At 42.1% G+C, this 20,267-nt stretch overlaps 1 protein-coding gene across 9 annotated transcripts in view; it reads left to right on the plus strand.

Moving 5' to 3' along the window:
• The first annotated feature begins 2,058 nt into the window (after window positions 1-2,058).
• GAPVD1 (GTPase activating protein and VPS9 domains 1) overlaps window positions 2,059-20,267 on the plus strand; it is a 31,006-nt gene continuing 12,797 nt past the window's right edge. The window contains exons 1-17 of one of the 9 annotated variants that reach the window (XM_030507358.1): window positions 2,060-2,322; window positions 4,555-4,665; window positions 8,518-8,733; window positions 9,144-9,987; window positions 10,879-10,965; window positions 11,961-12,095; window positions 12,205-12,394; window positions 13,286-13,366; window positions 14,159-14,319; window positions 15,183-15,312; window positions 16,213-16,338; window positions 17,096-17,269; window positions 17,576-17,716; window positions 18,323-18,457; window positions 19,026-19,145; window positions 19,623-19,700; window positions 19,824-20,197. In XM_030507358.1, the coding sequence (XP_030363218.1) occupies window positions 8,549-8,733; window positions 9,144-9,987; window positions 10,879-10,965; window positions 11,961-12,095; window positions 12,205-12,394; window positions 13,286-13,366; window positions 14,159-14,319; window positions 15,183-15,312; window positions 16,213-16,338; window positions 17,096-17,269; window positions 17,576-17,716; window positions 18,323-18,457; window positions 19,026-19,145; window positions 19,623-19,700; window positions 19,824-20,197 (2,961 nt within the window). In that variant the 5' untranslated portion in view covers window positions 2,060-2,322; window positions 4,555-4,665; window positions 8,518-8,548. Of the gene's footprint in view, window positions 2,327-4,334; window positions 4,666-4,728; window positions 6,183-8,517; window positions 8,734-9,143; window positions 9,988-10,878; window positions 10,966-11,960; window positions 12,096-12,204; window positions 12,395-13,285; window positions 13,367-14,158; window positions 14,320-15,182; window positions 15,313-16,212; window positions 16,339-17,095; window positions 17,270-17,575; window positions 17,717-18,322; window positions 18,458-19,025; window positions 19,146-19,622; window positions 19,701-19,823; window positions 20,198-20,267 lie in introns of those variants that run through there. The other 8 variants (XM_030507355.1, XM_030507361.1, XM_030507360.1 and 5 more) reach the window with 8 other exon arrangements.

Here is a 20,267-nt window from a genome sequence, read left to right on the forward strand (position 1 = left end):
TTGCGGGGGGCGCGGCGGGGCCCGGGGCCCGCATCCCGCGACGCCGTGAGGGCGGCACCGTGCGGACGGGGTGTCCCCCCGCTGCAGGCTGCGCCAGTGCTCGGCCTCGCGGACCTGCGCCGCCGCGGGGACACGGGATAACGGGTGCTGAGGGGATGCGGCGTTCCTCGTGTGCGCCCTGGGGTGCGGAGCGCAGCGCGGGGTGCCCCCCGGAGGCACTTGCCGCCTGCTGAACCAGCGTGTGTCGGCACCGAGGCACCGTGTCCTCGGTCGGCGTAACTCGCCGCACGGTGTTACATCAGCTGCTCGGCTTCCCGGGGTGGGAAGCTCCATAGGAAAGGAAAGGTCCTTTGGAGCTTGGATCCGTCCGTGTGGCCCTGAGGAACAGGGAGGGTGCATCGCTGCCGCGCGTTGGCTTGCATGGCTGTGGGTCATGTGTGTATATGGTATAGAATCAACTAGGTTGGAAAAGACCTTTAAGAGCATCGAATGCAATCATTAGGATTGCCAAGGCCAGCACTAACCATGTCACCAAGGGCCTTGTCTACGTTATTTTACCTACTTTAAAATCATATTTAAGAGCAAAAATTACAACGACAAAAGTTGTAAAGGTCAAAGCTGAAGGTTTTGAGTGGTTGGAGAGTGGCATAACATGAGGAATTAGAAGTTGCTCATTCACTTTTGGGTGATACCAGATCTGAAATCTAACAAAAATAATCTCAGGTAATTGTTATATATAAAAAACAGTGGTTACAAACAGAGACCGCCGTGTTCAGGCAGCGTTCTGTGAGTGTGAATGGCTTTTGGTTAAAAGCTGCCTGGATTTCTTACAGGGATGAGGTGAGACATAGTCCAAAGACTTTGTTGTTACTCAGCGCACAGCTGGAAATGCCATTTTGATCCTGATACTGCTATTTCTGTTTTCGAAGGATATTTTGCGTCCTTTATATCCGTTTGTCGTTCTCATTTTTTAATGGAATTATATCTGCATTGCATTCACGTAGAGCTGATTTTCTCCTTTGAAAAATCCGGAGGCGTCTGATGGAAATTATTTAGTTTAGTCCTTGGAAAAGGATCTCTTAGTATAGCTGTGTGTCCTGAGAGCTCCAAAGAATGCAGGCATTTTATTTCTTCCTAGGACAAGGTGTATGCGTGGCAGTTTCATACTTCCAGGCCCTGGGCTCATTTCCCTCTGTTCTCCAGGGCAGAGATGTGGTGAATGCTGCTGGTATTCCATGCTCCTACTGGGAATACGGGCAGCTGTATGGTACCACACCTAACAGTTTATCAGTGCCTTGTGCATTTGGGCTCGATGGACATTTCTGTGTTACAGTTCAGTTTGTCACAGTGTTATATGGGAAGTTCAGTTACATAAGCCATTCTCTTTTATCAGAGAAGAGAATTCAGGGCAGTAACTGTGTCAGTTTAGGAAAAGGCACGTAGACAGTAAGTTAAGAGAGTGAGAGGTACAAAGTGTAAACGTTTGGCTTGGGCATCCCTTGCTGAATGGGCTGTGCAGTGCTGACCTAGGGTGTAGGTGGTATTTAGGTGACTTATAGAGTGGTTTGGGTTGGAAAGGACCTTAAGATAATCCAGTTCCAACCCCCTGCCACGGGCAGGGACACCTTCCACTAGAGCAGGTTGCTCCAAGCCCCTGTGTCCAACCCGGCCTTGAACACTGCCAGGGATGGGGCAGCCACAGCTTCTCTGGGCACCCTGTGCCAGCCCTCACAGTAAAGAGCTTCTTCCTAATATCTAACCTGAACTTCTCTTAAGTTTAAACCCATCACCCCTTGTCCTATCGCTATAGTCCCTCCCCAAACTAGGGGCTCAAACTATCCAGGCTATAGTGTCTAATTATCATGATCACGGACTGGTTTGGGGTAGTGGAAGGGGGCCGGGGCCGGGCGGAGCGGGGGCCGCCGTCGGAGCTTCGCTCCGCCGTCGACCCCCGCTCCGCCCGGCCCCGGCTATGGGACTACATGTCCCAGGAGCGCGGTGTCCGTCGCCGCCCGCCGCCTGCGCAGTGCCGCGCCGCGCCGGGCTCGGGGCCGCAGCGGGAGCCGGGCGGCGGCGGAGCCGGGGCGCTGGCCGGGTACAAGCACGCTCGTCCCCCCCCGCGCTTCCCCGTGTCCGCGGCACCGCTTGGCTTCCCCCCGCCCCTCCGCTCCGCGTTGCTGTGAGGAGGAGGAGGGCGGGGAGCGGGAGGAAGGCGAGGCCAGGCCAGGCCGCTCCCGCCGGCCCGGGGCCTGACAAAACCCTTTTGGTTTTGCAGGGAAGCGAGTGGGAAGGCGGGCGGCGCGGCGGGGCACCGAGCCGTGGGTAGGTAGGCTCTATTTATCGATATTGGACTGCGGGGGGGGGGGGGATTTGCCCAACGCCAGGGGCGGGGGGGGGGGGGAGAGATATGGGGTACGTGGGGAGCACCGGGAGAAGTTGGCTTTGAGGTGTTCTCCGGGGTTTATCGGTGCCTTTTTGCTCCGCCAGCCGCCTCCGGCCCGGAGCCTGTCCTACCTGCCATGTTAGTGTCTGAGAACCGGTAGCTCTTGAGGTTTGCGGAGGTATTCCAAGAATTGGAGCACTTGGCGGCTGGGGCCCTCTTGGCTCTCGGTGGGGTGGGATTGGGCAATGAGTCGCTATCGAAGCAGCTCGGCGTGAACGTCGCTGCCGTCTCCTCTTTACGGCTTTTGTGTGATGCAGGTCTAAAACTTGTAGCTGGAGGAGTACTGGGACTTCCCTTTTTTGTTGCCGATAGACCCTTAGTGCTGAAGAACTCGGTCAAGCAAGTATCTGCCTTTTTTCTTGCAAAGTCATGATACTGTGCTCTGAAGGAGGAGAGCTGTTAGGATCAAGCTCTCAAACCCAGCGTGTGACACTTACCCATAGGTAGAATGCTGGTTTTGTGGACAATGCAGTTGACTCAAGTAGAAGCTGGAATCTGAAGATGATGGAGAGGGGAACAGCACAGACAGTACATGAAATCTGAAACACCCTGCTTCTGTAACAGCAGCAGGATGGTGGCTTTAGGAAACAGACTTCTCTTTGGATGGCTTAAAAAATATTTAAGATACTCCCCGTGAGGGTTTGGTGTGAGATTTGTCAGGACCTGGAGAATATACTCTGTGTTAAGTAGCAGTTACCCTTTACGGCAGAGCATGGATGGGATGTGTGACGATGAGGAAGGAAACTGCTCTCGAGAGTAGCTGGGAACAGGTTGGTTTTGTCAGTTTGAGGGTTTTGAGTTCTGCACTTCTGACTAAAAGTTCATTAGTATGACTCCTTACTTAAAGGGAACTCCTCTTTCTAGCATCATAAGCAACTGGAGTAGATTTTAGTACAATTACATGCTTTTATTTTGTGCAACACGGTAATGCTGTAACAGATAATTTAGTAGCCAACTCATCCTGTGCATTACTGATAAGTTCTGTTAAGGGGCATGAGAAATGAGGTGCTCCTAGCACATGAGTCTTGCTGGATAGATAGCATGTTCAGTGCTAGCTGCAGAGCAGCCACGGGGCAGAAAAAAACTTGAGGGATGAGTTTCTTATTAATATTGATTAGATAGTTGAACTGCAGCAAATTGAAATGCATTTTGCATGTCATACACATGTTTTGAGATCGCGGGTATTGTAACGTGAGAGTTGAGCAGGTAAATCCTAGGTCATGGTGAACTAGCCTACTGAAAAATGGACTTTTTTAGCTCAACTTGAGAAGATAGGCTGTTGGCTTATGTACAGAAATATGCCTTGCTAGTTATTACTGTAAGTATTAATGAAGAAAGGGGTAGTTCATCTGGGGCGAATTAGCATGGAAGCTATTCAAGCTTGCTTAGGAATTATTTTTCAGTAAGATGGAGTGATTTCAGTTTTGCCTTGCCCTGCCCTGCCTACATTAGATCTGCCCAAACTTGCTTTGGAAGTCGAGTCTTGTGTAGCAAGACTCAGGAGGAGCAAATAACCCTGAGCAGGAAACGCAGGAGGAGGAAGAAGAATCTGGTGTACTGGCAGTATTTTCTACTTTACTTATTCCCTTTTCTGTCAACTGAATTGCAGAAATACTTAATAGAGATGTTGCTTTTTCTATATGGCACACTTCAAAACCACGTACTTTGCACAGTGGGCTTCAGTACCTGAAGATTAAAGGTAGTGTTTTCCAGGACTTTTAAATGTAGGAAACAGTCTATGTCCTGTGTTCACCAAAGGCGTAGATTGTCTTGGATTTCGAACAAAGTCATGTCACGCTGATAATGGGCTAAACATCTGATGTGCTGTCAGGTCACACAATCTTTGTTGTTGGTATGGTGGAGCATCACAAAGTGAAATTGTTTGAATTGTTGTGCTAAGCTTCTCCTACGGTGTCACAGCTTTTGGTAGGTTACTAAATAGGTGTGAACTGACAAAAATTTGAAATGTTTTCCTATCAAAAGGCAATTGCCAAGGCTGAAAAATGATTTGCACATAGCAGGAGCTACTTCAGCCGCAGCAGACTATTGGATACCCAAGTTTCCTGAACTGTCTTCTTTATACAACTATGCACATACATCTGTTATTTCAGGAATGGTGCCTGATAGTCATAAACCAGGTAGTTGGATAATTACAGGCACCTTTTTATTTACAAGAAACTGATAAGGTAACCTGACAAACAACGTTCTGGAATTAGTACCAGATGAGGCTGCCGCTGCTTGCTCTGCCCTAATGCTGCTTTTTTGGTGTGTTACCAAATACCGACTGTGGTTAATTGCTTCTAATGCTCTCATCCCCAGCGCTGGCATTGAGTGAATGTTGCGTAGCCTGGTCAGAGACTGTAACTCTTGTCTTTTCACACTGATCATAAGGGAAGAGGGATTTTGGAGAGGAGCAGTGTGTGTCCTGTAGGTGCATTAGCAGTACAATAGCTTCTTCTTTCAAGACAGGCTGTGTTAATAATATTAGTATCTGAAGAGAGTGATGGTGTGTGCATCTTGCTCAGCTAGGTTTTTCTTCACTATGCTGCAAGTTTTCTTCAGAGCTTATCTGAAGCCTGCTGAAGTACCGTGTGTGTTAAACTACCTGCTCTACATCTCTAGTGTGCTTAGATGTCTGCCAGAAATTTAAGGTGAAAACAGAGTTGTTTGCACTGTTGCTTGCTGTGCTTGTGCAACTTCAGAATAATTCATTTGTAATCCTGGGCAATGGGAGGGAACGAGGCATTCCTCTTCACAGAGTTGTATTTCAGTAGCAATCACTAGCAATCGACTTTAACTTTTATGGAGGATTATAAAGATGGGGAAGCTGCTTATCCCTCTTTCTTGTACAAAGGGTAAAAACTGCTGTCATGCAGTTGACTTCCTGCGGATCGACAGGAATCCTGTGGATTTTCATAGTTCTTCACAGCACAGTGGTACTTATTAGCCTGCTGTGGTTCAGTTCCAAATCAATTCTCCTCTTGCTTTCGTTATTTCTGGTGCTCTACAGTAGACACAGATAAGACAGACACGTGGGTAGTGGCCAACTGATAGGATATTATCAAGTAGTCATGGGAATGGTATATTTGGAAGTACAGATGCAGGTAATGGTAGTCTTTGGAGCCTTGTTTTGTTTTGGGCCTGAAGTTCACAGTGGGAACTAGTTTACAGCAAACCAGACTGCACAGCAGTGTGCAGCTTCTCACAGTTACTCAGTGCGTTGGTGTTTCGTCTGATTCATGGTTGTGATGCTCTGTCATGAGGAAATGCCCAAATAATTTCTGTTCTGTGAAGGTGGTAACTTCACTTTCTGAGTATGGGCCTTGCACCTACTCTCTCTTTTTTTCTTCTCAGGTGGCATCACAGATGGTACAGTGTTGTTTTGCAGTAGCCTGGCCTTTTTTACTGCTTCGTTGCTCTTTTTGTTTGCTGGACAGGTGGATTATATGCATGTGTATTGAGACTCCAGACTGTGTGGGAGTCTTGTTTGTTGAGTAGTAACTGATTTTATTTTAACTGTCTGTAGCTCCTGAAAAGTTTACCAGCAATTTAAATCTGCTATTCTGATAATCATAACTTAACAGAAAAGGTATTTTGTTTCCAGGACACCTTGTCTTTTTCGCTGACTGGGCACTTGGAGTTTGCTCCTACCCGTGGGCCAGGGGAGAAAAGAACAGTCTTTCTTCAGAGGCTGTCAGAGTGCTTTGCCCATCCCTGATGCTGAAAACATCTTCTTTAGGTAAAAAAACCTCCAAACAAAACACACTGAGTGAAAGAGTGGGAGAAATCACTTTACTTGAAAGTATGAGACACCTCAGAAGCAGTTTAATCAGCTCGTCTACTGTTAAATGTGCTTATAACAAGTGACACAAAAATAGAAACTTGTTCTGCACTTTGGCAAGGCAAAGGCACAGGAACGCAGGCAAAGTGAACAGGCTGTTCATGGGGGTACCCCATGCGCATCCTCTGTCCCTTCCCCAAACTTGCTTACAAGCAGAAGAACCACTTGGACTAACTTTCTGTCCAGAAGAGTGGAGCCTGTGGGTGGGCCCCTTGAAATGGAACATATCAGCTGAACCTCTTAAGGTTTGATAAACTATGAGCAGCTCTAAAGCACAGCCTTAGAGCAGAAAGTATCTGAAAAGGCAGAAGGTAGTTCTGCAGATCTTGTGTATGTGTGTTTTCTATGGATGCAGCTTCTTTTTCCTGGCAGATATAAACAGCTTGTAGCATAATAACTAGTTACTACTGTGTTTACAGGCAGTATCGAGTTCAATGCAATTTTTTTGTGAGCCCTTAAATTCTGGGACTACAAATAAATTTGTTGCAAAAAGTCATCATTTGTTTCTCAAAGAACTTTGGCAGTGATGTCAGTGTTTCTTTTTCTAATCATTTCTCTGAGATCATCCTACTTAAAAACATCTAAATTAGTGCATCCTTCAAGTGCTTTGCTTAATCTCATCTTTGGATGCATGAGCTGTAACTGCTGATTAGGGTTGCTGGGGTTTTTTGTTGGGGTTTTTGAGTGGGGGGTTCAGGCTTTTTGGGGGGTTATATTTCTTTTTCAGAGCCTTATATGCACAGTTGTCTGCGAGGAACGGCCTTTAAACCATCAGGTGTAATAAGAGTGCAATTTTTTACGCGTAGACTTGTGACAGCATCTCTTTTAGTCTCTGCTAGGGTTTTGGTGGTGAGGTTAAAACTGCAGATGAAAGAACTTAATTGCACACACAAGGAGCAGCGATGGTTGTCAGTGCACCTGGTTATCAGGCTGAGAAAAAAACCCCAACAAATGTAAAACCTGTGTCTAATTAGGGAGCTAATCTGTATTCTTCAGAGCGGATCATCTCCTGCTATGCTGAGCAGTGAACCACAGATCTTTAAAACACTGAAAGGGGAGAGCATTAGGCCAGTGCGTGGTACATTATTTGTAGTTTCTCAAGCGTGGATTAAATGGTTTTATGAAGCAGGGTTCCTCTGGAGTCAATACAGGTTGTGGGAAGTAAGATTTTCATTTAGCTGTAGTATGGCTTTGAAGGGTTTGTCACCAGATCCCTTGACAGGTCTGACATGTATCTGTTACCAGTACATCTGACATAGCTGCTAGAGTTAATTTTTAGATGGATTAGTTCCTTGAACTGGTTTTGAACAGTGTGGTTCTCTTTATCGAACTGCTAAGATGTTTTCTAATTAGGAAGCTAGAGCTGATGTTACATTGAGACATAACACTAGTTTGTGTAGATTTTTGTCCCTGATGTGCCATGAAAGCCTACGGTTGTTTCAGTTTTCTCTCTTTAAAAGAACATTTTTGGATAGTGGCCCAAAGAAATATTCTTCTGAATTGAAATATTCAAGGAATTTTTTTCCTGAATGAATTCTACTGTTGAGCAAAGACTTATTTCCAACTTCTGCCTTGTCTGGATATTAATACTCCTTGGTTTTATTTTTTTAATTGTTAATAATAACAACTTTTTTAACAGAAGAGACCAATGTTGGGAGCTTTGTGTTTCTTACACATAGGTGAGAGAGGGCATTTAACAGGCCAGAGATAACCACAACCAGGTGCTCGGATAGTGCTGTGTTATGTGGGCATGCTTTAGGAGAAGGCTGTAAGTGCAGGAATCTTTTTGCATGTTCACCAGATGGTGAGTTGGGATAGGATTCCTCTTCATGTCATGAGCTTGTCACCTGAACTGTAGCAAGGGCCAAGTAATGGCAGTTTCTTAGGTTGTGTGTTGGAGGAGAGGTGCAGGAGTTTTGTAGCACTGTGCTGCATTACTGTTTCAGTTCATGAGTGTGAGTTGAAAGTATCATTTGCTGCTATGCAAGTGTCCCTGATGTGCTGACATAACAAAAGGTTAATGAAATTGGTAATTAGGAAACCTTGCATTAAGAAGGAGTGACTCAGTCATTAAGTGGTGGGTTTGAGAGAACATATTAACATGCTAACAGGGAAGGGGCACAACAGCATGTACTGTGTGGTGTGAGTTTATGGCCTGCTTATCACTTCACTGGGGCTGGCAGAACTTGTTCCCTAACTGCTGGAATTGACCTGTTTTGTTTCTTTCTTCCAGTGAGTACTGTGTAACCCACTCGCTGCCCAAGATGGTGAAGCTGGATATACACACGCTGGCTCATCACCTCAAGCAGGAACGGCTCTATGTAAACTCAGAAAAGCAGCTCATTCAGAGGCTCAATGCAGATGTATTGAAGACAGCTGAAAAGCTGTACCGCACAGCATGGATTTCCAAGCAGCAAAGGATTAACTTGGACAGACTGATTATAACAAGGTGACTTGAGGGGGTGAGGGTGGTCCTGGGGAGAACGAGCTCCTAAACTTCCGTGAATTGCAGCAAATCCATCAGATTATTCACACTTAGTACCTGGAGTCCTTTGCTGTACTAATCATAAAAGTAGTAAAGTTTTAAAGCACATCTTAACTAGAGAATCTGACTCACTTGAAACTTACTTGTTGGCTGCTTAAGCTGCCTTCTTCAATATATGTGTTTGTTTCACTTCTGTTCGTAGTCTATGGGAATTAACTCTCCTTATTCCTGAATTTGCAAACCACTTGTATTAACTATATGAAAAGACATTATTCCTTGGTGGTAGTCTTGTTGATAGATCGACCATGGGGCATCTCTTATGAAGTTTGTTTGCTTAAGAGTTACTTAGACTGTTTCAATGTTTTTCTTTCCAGTGCTGAAGCTTCTCCTGCTGAATGTTGCCAGCATGCTAAAATCTTGGAGGACACCCAGTTTGTGGATGGGTATAAGCAGTTGGGATTTCAGGAGACTGCTTACGGAGAATTCCTAAACAGATTGAGAGAGAACCCTAGGCTTATTGCATCCTGTCTGGTTGCTGGAGAGAAGCTCAACCAGGACAACACGCAGAGTGTCATCCACACAGTCTTTACCTCCATTTATGGCAACTGCATCATGCAGGAGGATGAAAGCTACCTCCTCCAGGTCCTGCGTTACTTGATTGAGTTTGAACTCAAGGAAAGCGACAACCCTAGGCGGCTGCTGAGACGAGGCACTTGTGCCTTCAGCATCTTGTTCAAACTTTTCTCTGAAGGACTCTTTTCTGCAAAACTTTTTCTTACTGCAACTTTACATGAGCCAATCATGCAGCTGCTGGTTGAAGATGAAGACCATTTGGAGACTGATCCAAACAAGTTAATTGAGAGATTCTCCCCGGTACAACAGGAAAAGTTATTTGGAGAGAAAGGCACGGAAAAGTTCAAGCAAAGAGTCCAAGAGATGGTTGACTCCAATGAGGCCAAGCTGGTGACCTTGGTGAACAAATTCATTGGCTATCTCAAACAAAACACTTACTGTTTTCCTCACAGCTTGCGATGGATTGTGTCGCAAATGTACAAAACGCTCTCGTGTGTAGACAGGCTGGAGGTTGGGGAGGTCAGAGCAATGTGCACAGATCTCCTTCTAGCCTGTTTCATCTGTCCTGCAATTGTTAACCCAGAACAGTATGGGATCATTTCTGATGCTCCTATAAATGAGGTGGCAAGATTTAATCTGATGCAGGTATGGTTCACTTTAAAGTAGTCTTAAAAGAAAAAATATATGAGAAATGTTCTTGGTCTTTTTTTTTCCCCACTAGAACTGATGTTACTACAGTAAAGAGAAAGGTACTGTCCCTCCTACCTGTAATACAGATGCTAACAAAATATTTGTGTTAATCATTGCTGAAAAGGCACGTTGTAAAGTTTATCTTTTTGTTGAAAATATTGACTTAAAAATGGTAGTGTGTATTCCTTTATCTCTTAGAAGAGTTGCAAATGGACTTTATAAAAGCTACTGTAAGGGATGGAAGCTAAAGTGTAAAAGTGACTATAAGATGAATTCTGGAATGCGTATAAAGGCATGTTGTGCTCTTCTGTCTAATACTAAGTCTTATGCCAACTGTGAGCTCTGCTACAACATCACAGTTGGCAACTCTTTAAAATGGAGAGTTGTTTTGCAGTTGGAGATTAATAAGGAATGTATTCTCTGAAACAGGGGTTAGCCCTCTTGCTATTTTTTTCTCCTCCAACATATTCTTAGTAAAATATATGCAGCCTGTTAATAATCTCTTCGTTTAAGATGACCTAGATTCAACTCTCAATTCTGACGTGTTGTAAAAACAAAACATGCTTTGTTCCTGGGAAAGGGGGCAAGTACGAATGCTCATAGCAAACTGCGTGTGCAGATTTTCTTGTTAAATGCAATGACTGGGAGGTTTTTTTCTAAAGCTGCTTGCTTTTTTACTGTCCTGAAAGCAAGTACAGGCCTCTGTCCATTCAGTCAGAAGTATTTCTTGGAGTATTAAATGAAAAAAAAGTAGAATAGAGGAGTGTTTTCACCTATTTTTTGTAACTGGGTCCATTGTGATGTTGTTTTGAAATGCTTATTCTTCATACTTCTTTTTTATTTCAGGTTGGGAGACTTCTGCAGCAACTGGCCATGACAGGTTCTGAAGAGGGAGACCCACGTATGAAGAGCAACCTTGCTAAATTTGACAAAGTAAGAATGTAGACTGAAAAAAGCTGACTTGTGTGTCTGCTTTGTGCCTCTGCAGTCTCTTTTTCCAGACATCGCAAAGGACTTACTAAGTGTTTAACTTCCAAGTTACATGTGCTGAAAAGCAGATTAAATCTTGCACAAAGCTGGGAACAAAATCTTGAGTGTTAGTGTTAAGGGTCAGGGATTCTGGCTTCTATTCTGACATAATACTACTTGAAACATAAAATAGAAATTAAAGCAAGTTACCTTTGAAACTGAAATGCTGAATTACTGTCTGTGGCTTTTCTACTGCACCTAAAAAAAATGCTTTGATCTGAAGGCAACTTCTATATGAAATCTGGTTTAACACCAAGTAATTTGTTAGTGCAAGTAACTTCTGTTCCTTTTTTTGTGTAGTTTTGCTTTTTTTTTCCTCAGCTTTTCCTTTGTCAGTATGAATCATCTATCATAATATTGAAATTGACTTCATCAGAGGAACAGTGAAACTGATAAACTTTGATGTATTGTCATATGTTTAAAAACCTGTTGATTCGTTTGTGTAACTTCCAGGGTTTTGGTAATTATAATTGTTACACAGTCAGCATACAAAGTTACACATACTTGCATTTATTATACAAGTAACATTCAGTCAGGTTAGAAAGTGATATTATGTGTTGCTTCCTCGTTTCACTTTTAGTCTGTGCTCAACAGCTTCTTCAGGAAGGGGCAGTTAATTACCATAAAACAGTTTTAATTTAAAAAAAAATTATATGAAGACACTCAAGTAACACTTTGGAATGCAGAAAATAATGAAGGAAGTGCTGAAACTAACTGCGTGCTTTCCTTGCTTACTCTTCAGTGATTTTAATGATATGTGGTATTTTATCCTAAGATTTTAAAAGTAGGAAGCAAAACCTCTATTGTTGTGTAAACTATTTAACTCTTGTTGTAACTTACGTTCTTTCCAAACTGTGCTAAATGGTCTCTCATTTAAAAACTATTTCTTTTCTTTGCAGAGCTGTGTTGCTGCCTTTCTGGATGTAGTTATTGATGGGCGTGCAGTTGAAACTCCTCCGATGTCTTCTGTTAACCTTCTGGAGGGGTTGAGCAGAACAGTGGTTTACATGACATACAGCCAGCTAACTACTCTGGTAATATCTGAAGTTCTTAAGTAGTAGTATAAACCTGTCCCCATATGTTTACAGATAGGATAAACAAGGATAATTTATGCTGCAATTCTTACTAATTGTAAATTTTTAGGTTGGCTTTATGCGGAATGTAATGTCAAGCGACCAGCTTAAGGAAGATCGGATGGCTTTGGAAAACTTGCTGGCAAACTTACCCCAGAACAAACCAGGGAAAAGCTGCAGCCTTGAAATGACTCCGTATAATACCCCCCAACTTTCTCCTGCAACTACTCCAGCTAACAAAAAAAATCGATTGCCAATAGGTAAGGAGAGCAAGCAGGCTTCTTGCATGATTTCTGATACCTTGGTACATCTTCTGTGCCATTTCTTCAGTCACCTCTTGGGGCTACTCTTTGACTACACCTCCAGTTCCTGCTTTTTCTGTGTAGATGATGAATTTTCTTTTGCATAGAAAGTCAGGTAGCTTCCTTATTTTCTGATTCCAGTATGGTGAGCTCCATCGCTCTGGTTGAGCTTAGGAAAAACACTGGAGTGCTAGTGCCATGATAATAGAGGGAAAGTTTGAAGATAGGAAGCAGATCTAGGAGGGAATATTGCTTAGGAAAGTGGTGAGATGCAAGGAATGACATTTAATTGGTGGGACAGAATAAAGCTTTTGTGTCTCAGAAGAGAGCAAATGGGGAAGAGCATGAGAAAGCAAGAGCAGAACTTTCAGATTGTATGCTGAGAAGAGCAGCTTGCTTCTTTCTCCATTATTTGCCTGATTTTAATTCCAATTGTTAGTAAATTGTAACGCAGCTTTGCTTGTTGGGGTTTTGTCCTCTCTTTGAAGAGGATCCTGGGTCTTGAACTTTTCTATTTCAATAATATTTTCTCTTAAAATAGGAAGTGTGGTACTCATCTTCAGTGTATATTTACATGACTATGACCACATGGGATGTTTTTGTTTGTTTGAGAGATTTGGTGTTAGTGTATAACAGGGTGAAAATATGTAGAGGCCAATAAGTAGCAAAAAAACCCACAAAACCAACCCCAAAACAAACCTATTTCATGTTGGTTTAACTCTGCTTCTGAATGGCTTTGGTCTTCTGCCTAGAAAGTAGTGGCACAACAGCATTTATTTTATGGTGTAAATTAGTTTTTGCTCAAAGTTTTTATTTCTTTTGTTTCATTTTAATGCTCTCGAAATCCAGGACAGCAGTTGGCAGCCATTACTGCCTGGGATACTTCTGCTACCAATCTTTCTGCTCATATAACTCTAGTAACCCCTTTTGGTGGGTAATGCCCTCTTCCTGTTCTTCTCTGTGAAATGTTTACTTGTAACACATGACTTGAGCATGCCTTTGGTTTACTTTGGCAATCAGTTGCTTTTCCAGATTTCTTTATTGATTTTTATTTGAAACTCATTTAGTATGTCCATGTAGTTTTTAAAAACACTTCGAGTGCCTTTGTGTGATAATCAAAATTTGGCTCTGACTTGTGGCCACTTGCCTTGTTTTCCCGGATCAAATAAAGAAATAACTGGTGTCATGCTGCCATACTTAGAAATCTTAATTCCATGTGGGCGTTTTTCCTTCCATGATGCCAAACATCAGAATATGAGGCTACATGCAAAGACTAATAAAGAGTTGCAAAATAATCAAAGTAAAGCAACTGTTAGAATAAGATTTCCCTGCTTTTTAGAAGAGAAAACTTGTAAACAAATTAATCAGAGTTTTAAACCAGAAATGTGGACTTTTTTTGTTGGTTACAAAGTTCTTAATTTTTTCATAAAACTTAAGATGTTTCTGTGATTGGAATATGCTGAATTTGTGTAGGCAAACAAGACATAGTATAACTCATTGCTCTAAGCTTTTATGTTGAAAGTTTGCTCTTTCACAGTGCAGTACTCTGAACACCAGTTCCATCTCTCAAAGTTTAATAAGACTTTGCATTTTGTAAGTTTATTTAGTATGTGGATTAATAATTCAGAACACTGTGGTTCTGTATTTCCATTGTATTGTCTTTTTTTCTTCCTTAAACAAGGGAAAGCTTTCTAATGTTGATATTTCAAAATATTTTCCTAGCAACTCGTAGCAGAAGTAGATCAAACATTCTAATGGATCAGCATGGAGATCATGAAGGATCCTCCCAGGAGACTATCCCAGAAGTTCAGCCTGAAGAAGTGCTGGTGATTTCTTTGGGGACAGGTCCACAGATTACTCCAGGAATGATGTCAGAAAATGAGGTATGTAAAACTACCACAGCTCAGATATTTTGAGAAGTACAGCTTCTGTGTTCTCTAGTAGCAGAACAGTGATGTTGTGACATTATGTTTTGGTAATAAATCTGAAATGGGAATTAAAATCCTTGCTTTATTTTACTGGGAGTTGCAGCTTTCAAATTTCCCTTTGTTAGATGTTTTTTTTCCCCTCACTTAGTATATCTGCAAGGTCTGAAAACCAGTATGTAAACAGAGGAAAAATGAACCTGTCAGATTTATGAAGAGGCTTTTGTCATCTAGTGTGCTTAAAAGCAAACTTGGGCTATTGTTTCCAAGCCTGAAGAAGCTGATTTAGTTACCTCTCTGCATGCTCTGTCCTTTGGATCAAGTGGCACAGGTGAATGACAGAACTGGAACACTGATCCTGACAGTTTTGGCAGCTCAGACTTGAAACACACAGACCTAGCTGCTTGTGAGGGCGGAACTGTGGTCACGTTGCCAGGAATGCCTTCAGACTGTGTTGCTTAGGATAAGGCTGGTTTTACAGCCTTTTCTTTCACCAGCTGTAGCACAGCTTCTGCTTTCATCTTTGCTGTTTTGCCCGGTAGTTCAGATTATCTCCTTTTGCAGCCTCCTGAGCATCAATTTCCATACTATATTAGTCTGCTGGGGCAAGGAAGGAGCTTGTGGCTCCATTATTATCAGGATTTGTCTTACATTCACATCTTGGTTACCTTACGTTCTCTCCAGGCTCTGACTTCGGAGATAGCTGTCTTTTTTCAAATGGAGTGTTAGAAATTTGATTGTGCCATTAACATTTAGGGAAATCAATGTCAAAATGTGTGCAATGTTATAAGGAAGTCTTATTTCTTTTCCCCACTCTCCAGGTCTTAAATATGCAGCTTGCAGATGGTGGACAAGGAGATGTCCCTGTTGATGAAAACAAACTCCATGGTAAACCTGATAAAACCTTGCGCTTTTCCCTCTGCAGTGATAATCTGGAAGGAATATCTGAAGGTGAAGGGCCACTTAAGTCTTCAAGTTGTTTTTTTCCTTAACTATAAAAGGAACTTCTGTTAAGCACAGCATGTCATCCTTGCCATTTTGAAGGCTGTGCTATTTTACCCTGAGAGCCTGTCTTTTCTCTTAGCCGTCCAAATAAAAAGTGTGGAGCTGAACTCCACTCTCAGTTGTGCAAGGCATAACCGAGTCTGAGAATTAGGAAGAAAAGAACTAAATGTATTTAGAAAGAGAAAACAGAGAGGGTTTTGGTTTGCTTTTTTTGTTGTTGTTTTTTAAAACTCAAGTGCAGTACTAATTATTAAGATAACCAAACTTAACTCTAAATTTAGACTTCTCAGACTTATTTTTCATGATGTTTTAATGAGCTATTACATATCTCAGAATAGTTTCTGGACTCTGGACAACTCCTTTATAGGAACATCAGACACAACAAAGCAGAGGTTTATTTCTGATACTGAAGAGGTTTGTACAGGTCGTGCAGCATGCATTACATTGTGTAACTTCCATAACTTACTTTTTGCTCTCTCTTCTCAAAATATAGAAGCAAATTCAAGGACAAGTAAACAAATTAATGGCAAAGACTTCAGTGACTTTTTAGTTACAGTTAAGTATGGTAGTAATGAGATTCCAGCTGTTTCTGGAAATGTATTTGTAGATTATTATAATTAGTACTATACTAAACGTGGGAAGTATGAATCACATTGCAGGTTAAGTGTAGAACCAGGATGAAGAGTAGAGCAAATGCACATGTAGTTCATCAGTTCTGTGTTTTATATTGGCACTGCTGCTTCATTTCTTTTCATCTTTCTAGTTAATCATGTCCTGGATTGTTAATGCTGTATATTTAGGATCTGTTACTCAAATTAGACTTACAGTAAACTTCTGTTTTCACAGGTCCTTCCAATCGCTCCAACTCCGTGTCATCTTTGGATTTAGAAGGAGAGTCTGTGTCGGAGCTTGGCGCAGGCCCTTCTGGGAGCAATGGTGTAGAAGCTCTGCAGCTGTTAGAGCATGAACAAGGCAGGTGCATGTTTCTAATACAAGTGCCTGGGGTGCTGTAGATGGTAAAGCTGAAATTCTGTGGAAAAAGGTTGAAAAATTGACTAGTTTGGGAAGAAACAAGTAGAAGTTGTGCAATCTCTACTGCATATTTTTTTCCCCCAAGAAATATTTCTTGTAGGCTGTTGTTAGGAAATCACATGAGATTTTGATGTCCTTTATAGGAAGCTACTTGTAAAGTTTTGCTTGATACCAATTTTGCCTTTCAGAGAACAGGATGATCTGGACTGGGGTAGTCTTAAAGCATCTGGGTAGCTTCCTGTTTAATATATATTTGTCAAATGCTGGAACAGGTTACCCAGAGAGGTTGTGGTGTCTCCAGCCTGGAGATAATCAAAACATAACTGGCCATGATCATGAGCAACCTGCTGTAATTGACCCTGTTTTGAACAGGGGGTTTGGGCTTGAATGATCTCTGGAGGCCTCAGCTTTTCTGTCATAAGTTCTTCTTACAAGAATTTTATCAGTTTTGTCTGTCAGTTGGTTGATATGTCACCATCTATAGTGTAAGATTTTTCTTCTTAAGTTTCAAATGGGCTTAAAAACTGTTTTCAGGGAACATCTTTTGAATAGTGCTTTACAGGCCTTACTTTAAAACACTCTTATCTGACAGAATTAGAGGGTTGGTTGTTTTCCCATCATGTACTCTTACAGATTTTCAGTCAGAAGTAATGGGAGAAGTCTTTCAAAAAACTGAGAACTTTTTATTTTCACACAGCCACAACTCAGGATAATCTTGATGACAAGCTCCGTAAATTTGAAATCCGTGATATGATGGGGTTGACTGATGACAGAGATATATCAGAAACTGTGAGTGAAACTTGGAGTACAGATGTCTTGGGAAGTGACTTCGATCCAAATATTGATGAAGATCGTTTGCAAGAAATAGCAGGTAACTTGGTGGTGCAGCTGGTATGTTAAAATGCTTCATGCTTGCTCTAAAGTAGCGAGGCTGCAGAGCCCTCCTCCTCCCTTTTTAAATAGGTGTGTTTTGCATTGATTAAACTGGAGCTTTTCTTTAGGAGGATTTTATGTGCATGACCTGAGTTGTATTTAGTTGCTCATTTCTATCTTCTCAACATTGTTTTTAATGATGACTTTATTAAGGACACTTAAAATGTGTTCTTATTTTCTCTCTGATCAGAGCTGTCTTCAGGAAGCCTATATCTAGCTATATGCTTCGGCTTTACTTTTGCAGGTGCAGCTGCAGAGAACATGCTAGGCAGCTTGCTGTGTTTACCAGGTTCAGGATCCGTGTTGCTTGATCCCTGCACAGGTTCAACCATATCAGAAACCACAAGTGAGGCATGGAGTGTGGAAGTATTACCAAGTGATTCAGGTCAGAATTGTGCAGTTTTCGCTTACTTCTTTAGCATGAATCAAGACTCTTCCAGGGGCATAGAGTGCAAACAGCAGCCTCTTCCTCCCTTTCTTTGAGAAATTATTATCCTAGGGTTAAGTGAGTGTTTGTGAATGCTTCCAGTATTAAAAGGACAAACTGTTCCTAGGCAGAGAGAAGATGGAAATCATTGTGAGAGACTCGCTGTTACTTCAGAAGTTCTTAAGGACCAAAAAGGGCGAGAGGAGATTGCAGAGCAGGCTTCTGTCTGCTTTCCTTTCATGTGATGTTAAGTTGGGCTACCTAGGATCACAGTTTGCTTTGTTTAGTGAAGATTTCACTGTAAACTGTTGTATCTAAGAAATACAATAATAAAATAAATTAAAACTTCTTAGAATGCCTGTGCAGATAGAACACTGCTATTAGTGCAGAGTCCTGCCTTCTGTATAAAAGACTGTAAGAAAACACTGAAGTAGTTGAGTTAGCTTAGAACTTAATGTACTAAACCAACACATACCCCTCTTCCTTCTTTATGTGAACATTAGGGGAGCATGGCATTGAGTAATGATACTTTTTCTCTTTACTTTCCGTTGTCTCCCTTTGTAGAGGCCCCAGACTTAAAACAGGAGGAAAGACTACAAGAACTGGAAAGCTGTTCTGGGCTGGGTAGCACATCTGATGACACAGATGTAAGGGAGGTCAGTTCTCGACCCAGCACACCAGGCCTCAGCGTTGTATCAGGTGAGTTTGCCTCTGAAGAAAACATGTTCTGTTAGAAGGTGATCAGCCCCCGCTTTGCTGCACTTCAGTTATACATCATTTCACTCACAACTTCTTGCACTCATTCTGGAATTTTCAAAGCAGTAATTCTTTGTTCATCTTACAGAAGAAAATAAAAAGGCAGCAGGGTGTCGAATACTCTGTGCTATAATAGCAATGCTTAGCTGTGAAGTATTGATTAGGAAGAAACTCCTAACTTTCTTGCGTTTAGTTATATTGTCACAACATTCTTTTAAGTAAATCAGTATATATCTATTTCACTTATTTGTATTTTGCAAAGTATTTAACAATTAAGTGTCTGTCTAATGCCCATTGGCGAAGTGTATTCATGACTATGTTAAAACAGTTGAAGACGTAGAGCAGAAATAAAGCATTATTTTAGCAGTGTAGAAATTCATAATGTCTCTAGGTGCTACTGTGAGTTAGGACTTGCTTATGGCAATGTTCACCAAACATTTTAAGAGCTTCAGGGTCTTGCTTCCTTTTTCTCTGAAAGACTATAACGAATGCTTCTTTTGTTATGTGTAAGGTATTAGTGCCACATCTGAAGATATTCCTAATAAGATTGAGGATCTCAGGTCTGAGTGCAGCTCTGACTTCGGGGGAAAAGATTCTGTGACGAGTCCTGACATGGATGAAACAGCCCACGGTAAGTAAGTTATCTGTAAAGGAGAATTAGAATCTCTGGTAACTGAAGTCTCACAAATGTCATTTGTAGCAGCCTTAAATTTTACAATTTCTCCCAACTTCAGAGTTCTGGTGGCTAAGCTCAACACTTTCCTTATTTGATAGCACTGTGTTTGTTTGACAGAGAGACTCCAGTAATTTGCAGTACTAGAGCTGGAGTGCTAGATCTAAGATCACCTTTTCCTAATTTGGTTTGATTACATTGACTGTCCTCCTGCATTTTGGAATTGGTCTGCTCCTCAAGATTTCCCCACTTTTTGTGGTGGAATTCTTTGATCATTTCAGCATACTACAGAGATCTCTCCATATAAGAATGTCTTTAGAAATAATTTGCAGTATGGGTTTTGTAAACTTTTGCTGCTGAGTACTGTTTTTCCAACGTCCCTTATGCTGTAGGTAGTTCTTGGTACAGCACTAGCTGTTCTTTTCTGTGTTTCAGGAGCCAGTCAGTTGACATCTCCTCCTTCTCAAACAGATTCTTTGCTTGCACTGTTTGACCCTCTGTCATCAAATGAGGGTGAGTTGTAAAGAATAAGCTTTCTGGCCATTTTTAAATAGGCATTTTCCATGTTTCTATGTTAATACCAGCTAATTTGGAAGAATCTTAAAGGTGTGACTTCTTTTATGCTTATGACCACAGGTGTATCAGCTGTAGTAAGGCCTAAGGTACACTATGCAAGACCCTCTCATCCACCACCAGATCCACCAATCTTGGAAGGAGCCATGGGAGGTAACGAGGCCCGATTACCAAACTTTGGGTCTCACTCTTTAATTCCAACTGATTTAGAAGCATTCAAACAGAGGCATTCTTACCCAGAGAGGCTAGTCCGCAGTAGGAGTTCAGATATAGTATCATCAGTTCGGAGACCTATGAGTGATCCTGGGTGGAACAGACGTCCTGGTAATGAGGAGAGGGAGCTTCCTATGCCAGCCACAAACGCTGGAGCAGCAGGTCTGGTGGCTGCGTCACAGTCGTCATCTTCATCTCCCAGTAAAGACTCCTCTAGGGGAGAGGTAAGGCTTCTCTTTATCTTCTTACTTGTTTTATTTTGAGCATGCCCATTTTAATTATGCACCTAATGCC

The sequence above is a fragment of the Strigops habroptila genome, chromosome 15, assembly GCF_004027225.2.
Source record: "Strigops habroptila isolate Jane chromosome 15, bStrHab1.2.pri, whole genome shotgun sequence".
NCBI lineage: Eukaryota > Metazoa > Chordata > Aves > Psittaciformes > Psittacidae > Strigops > Strigops habroptila.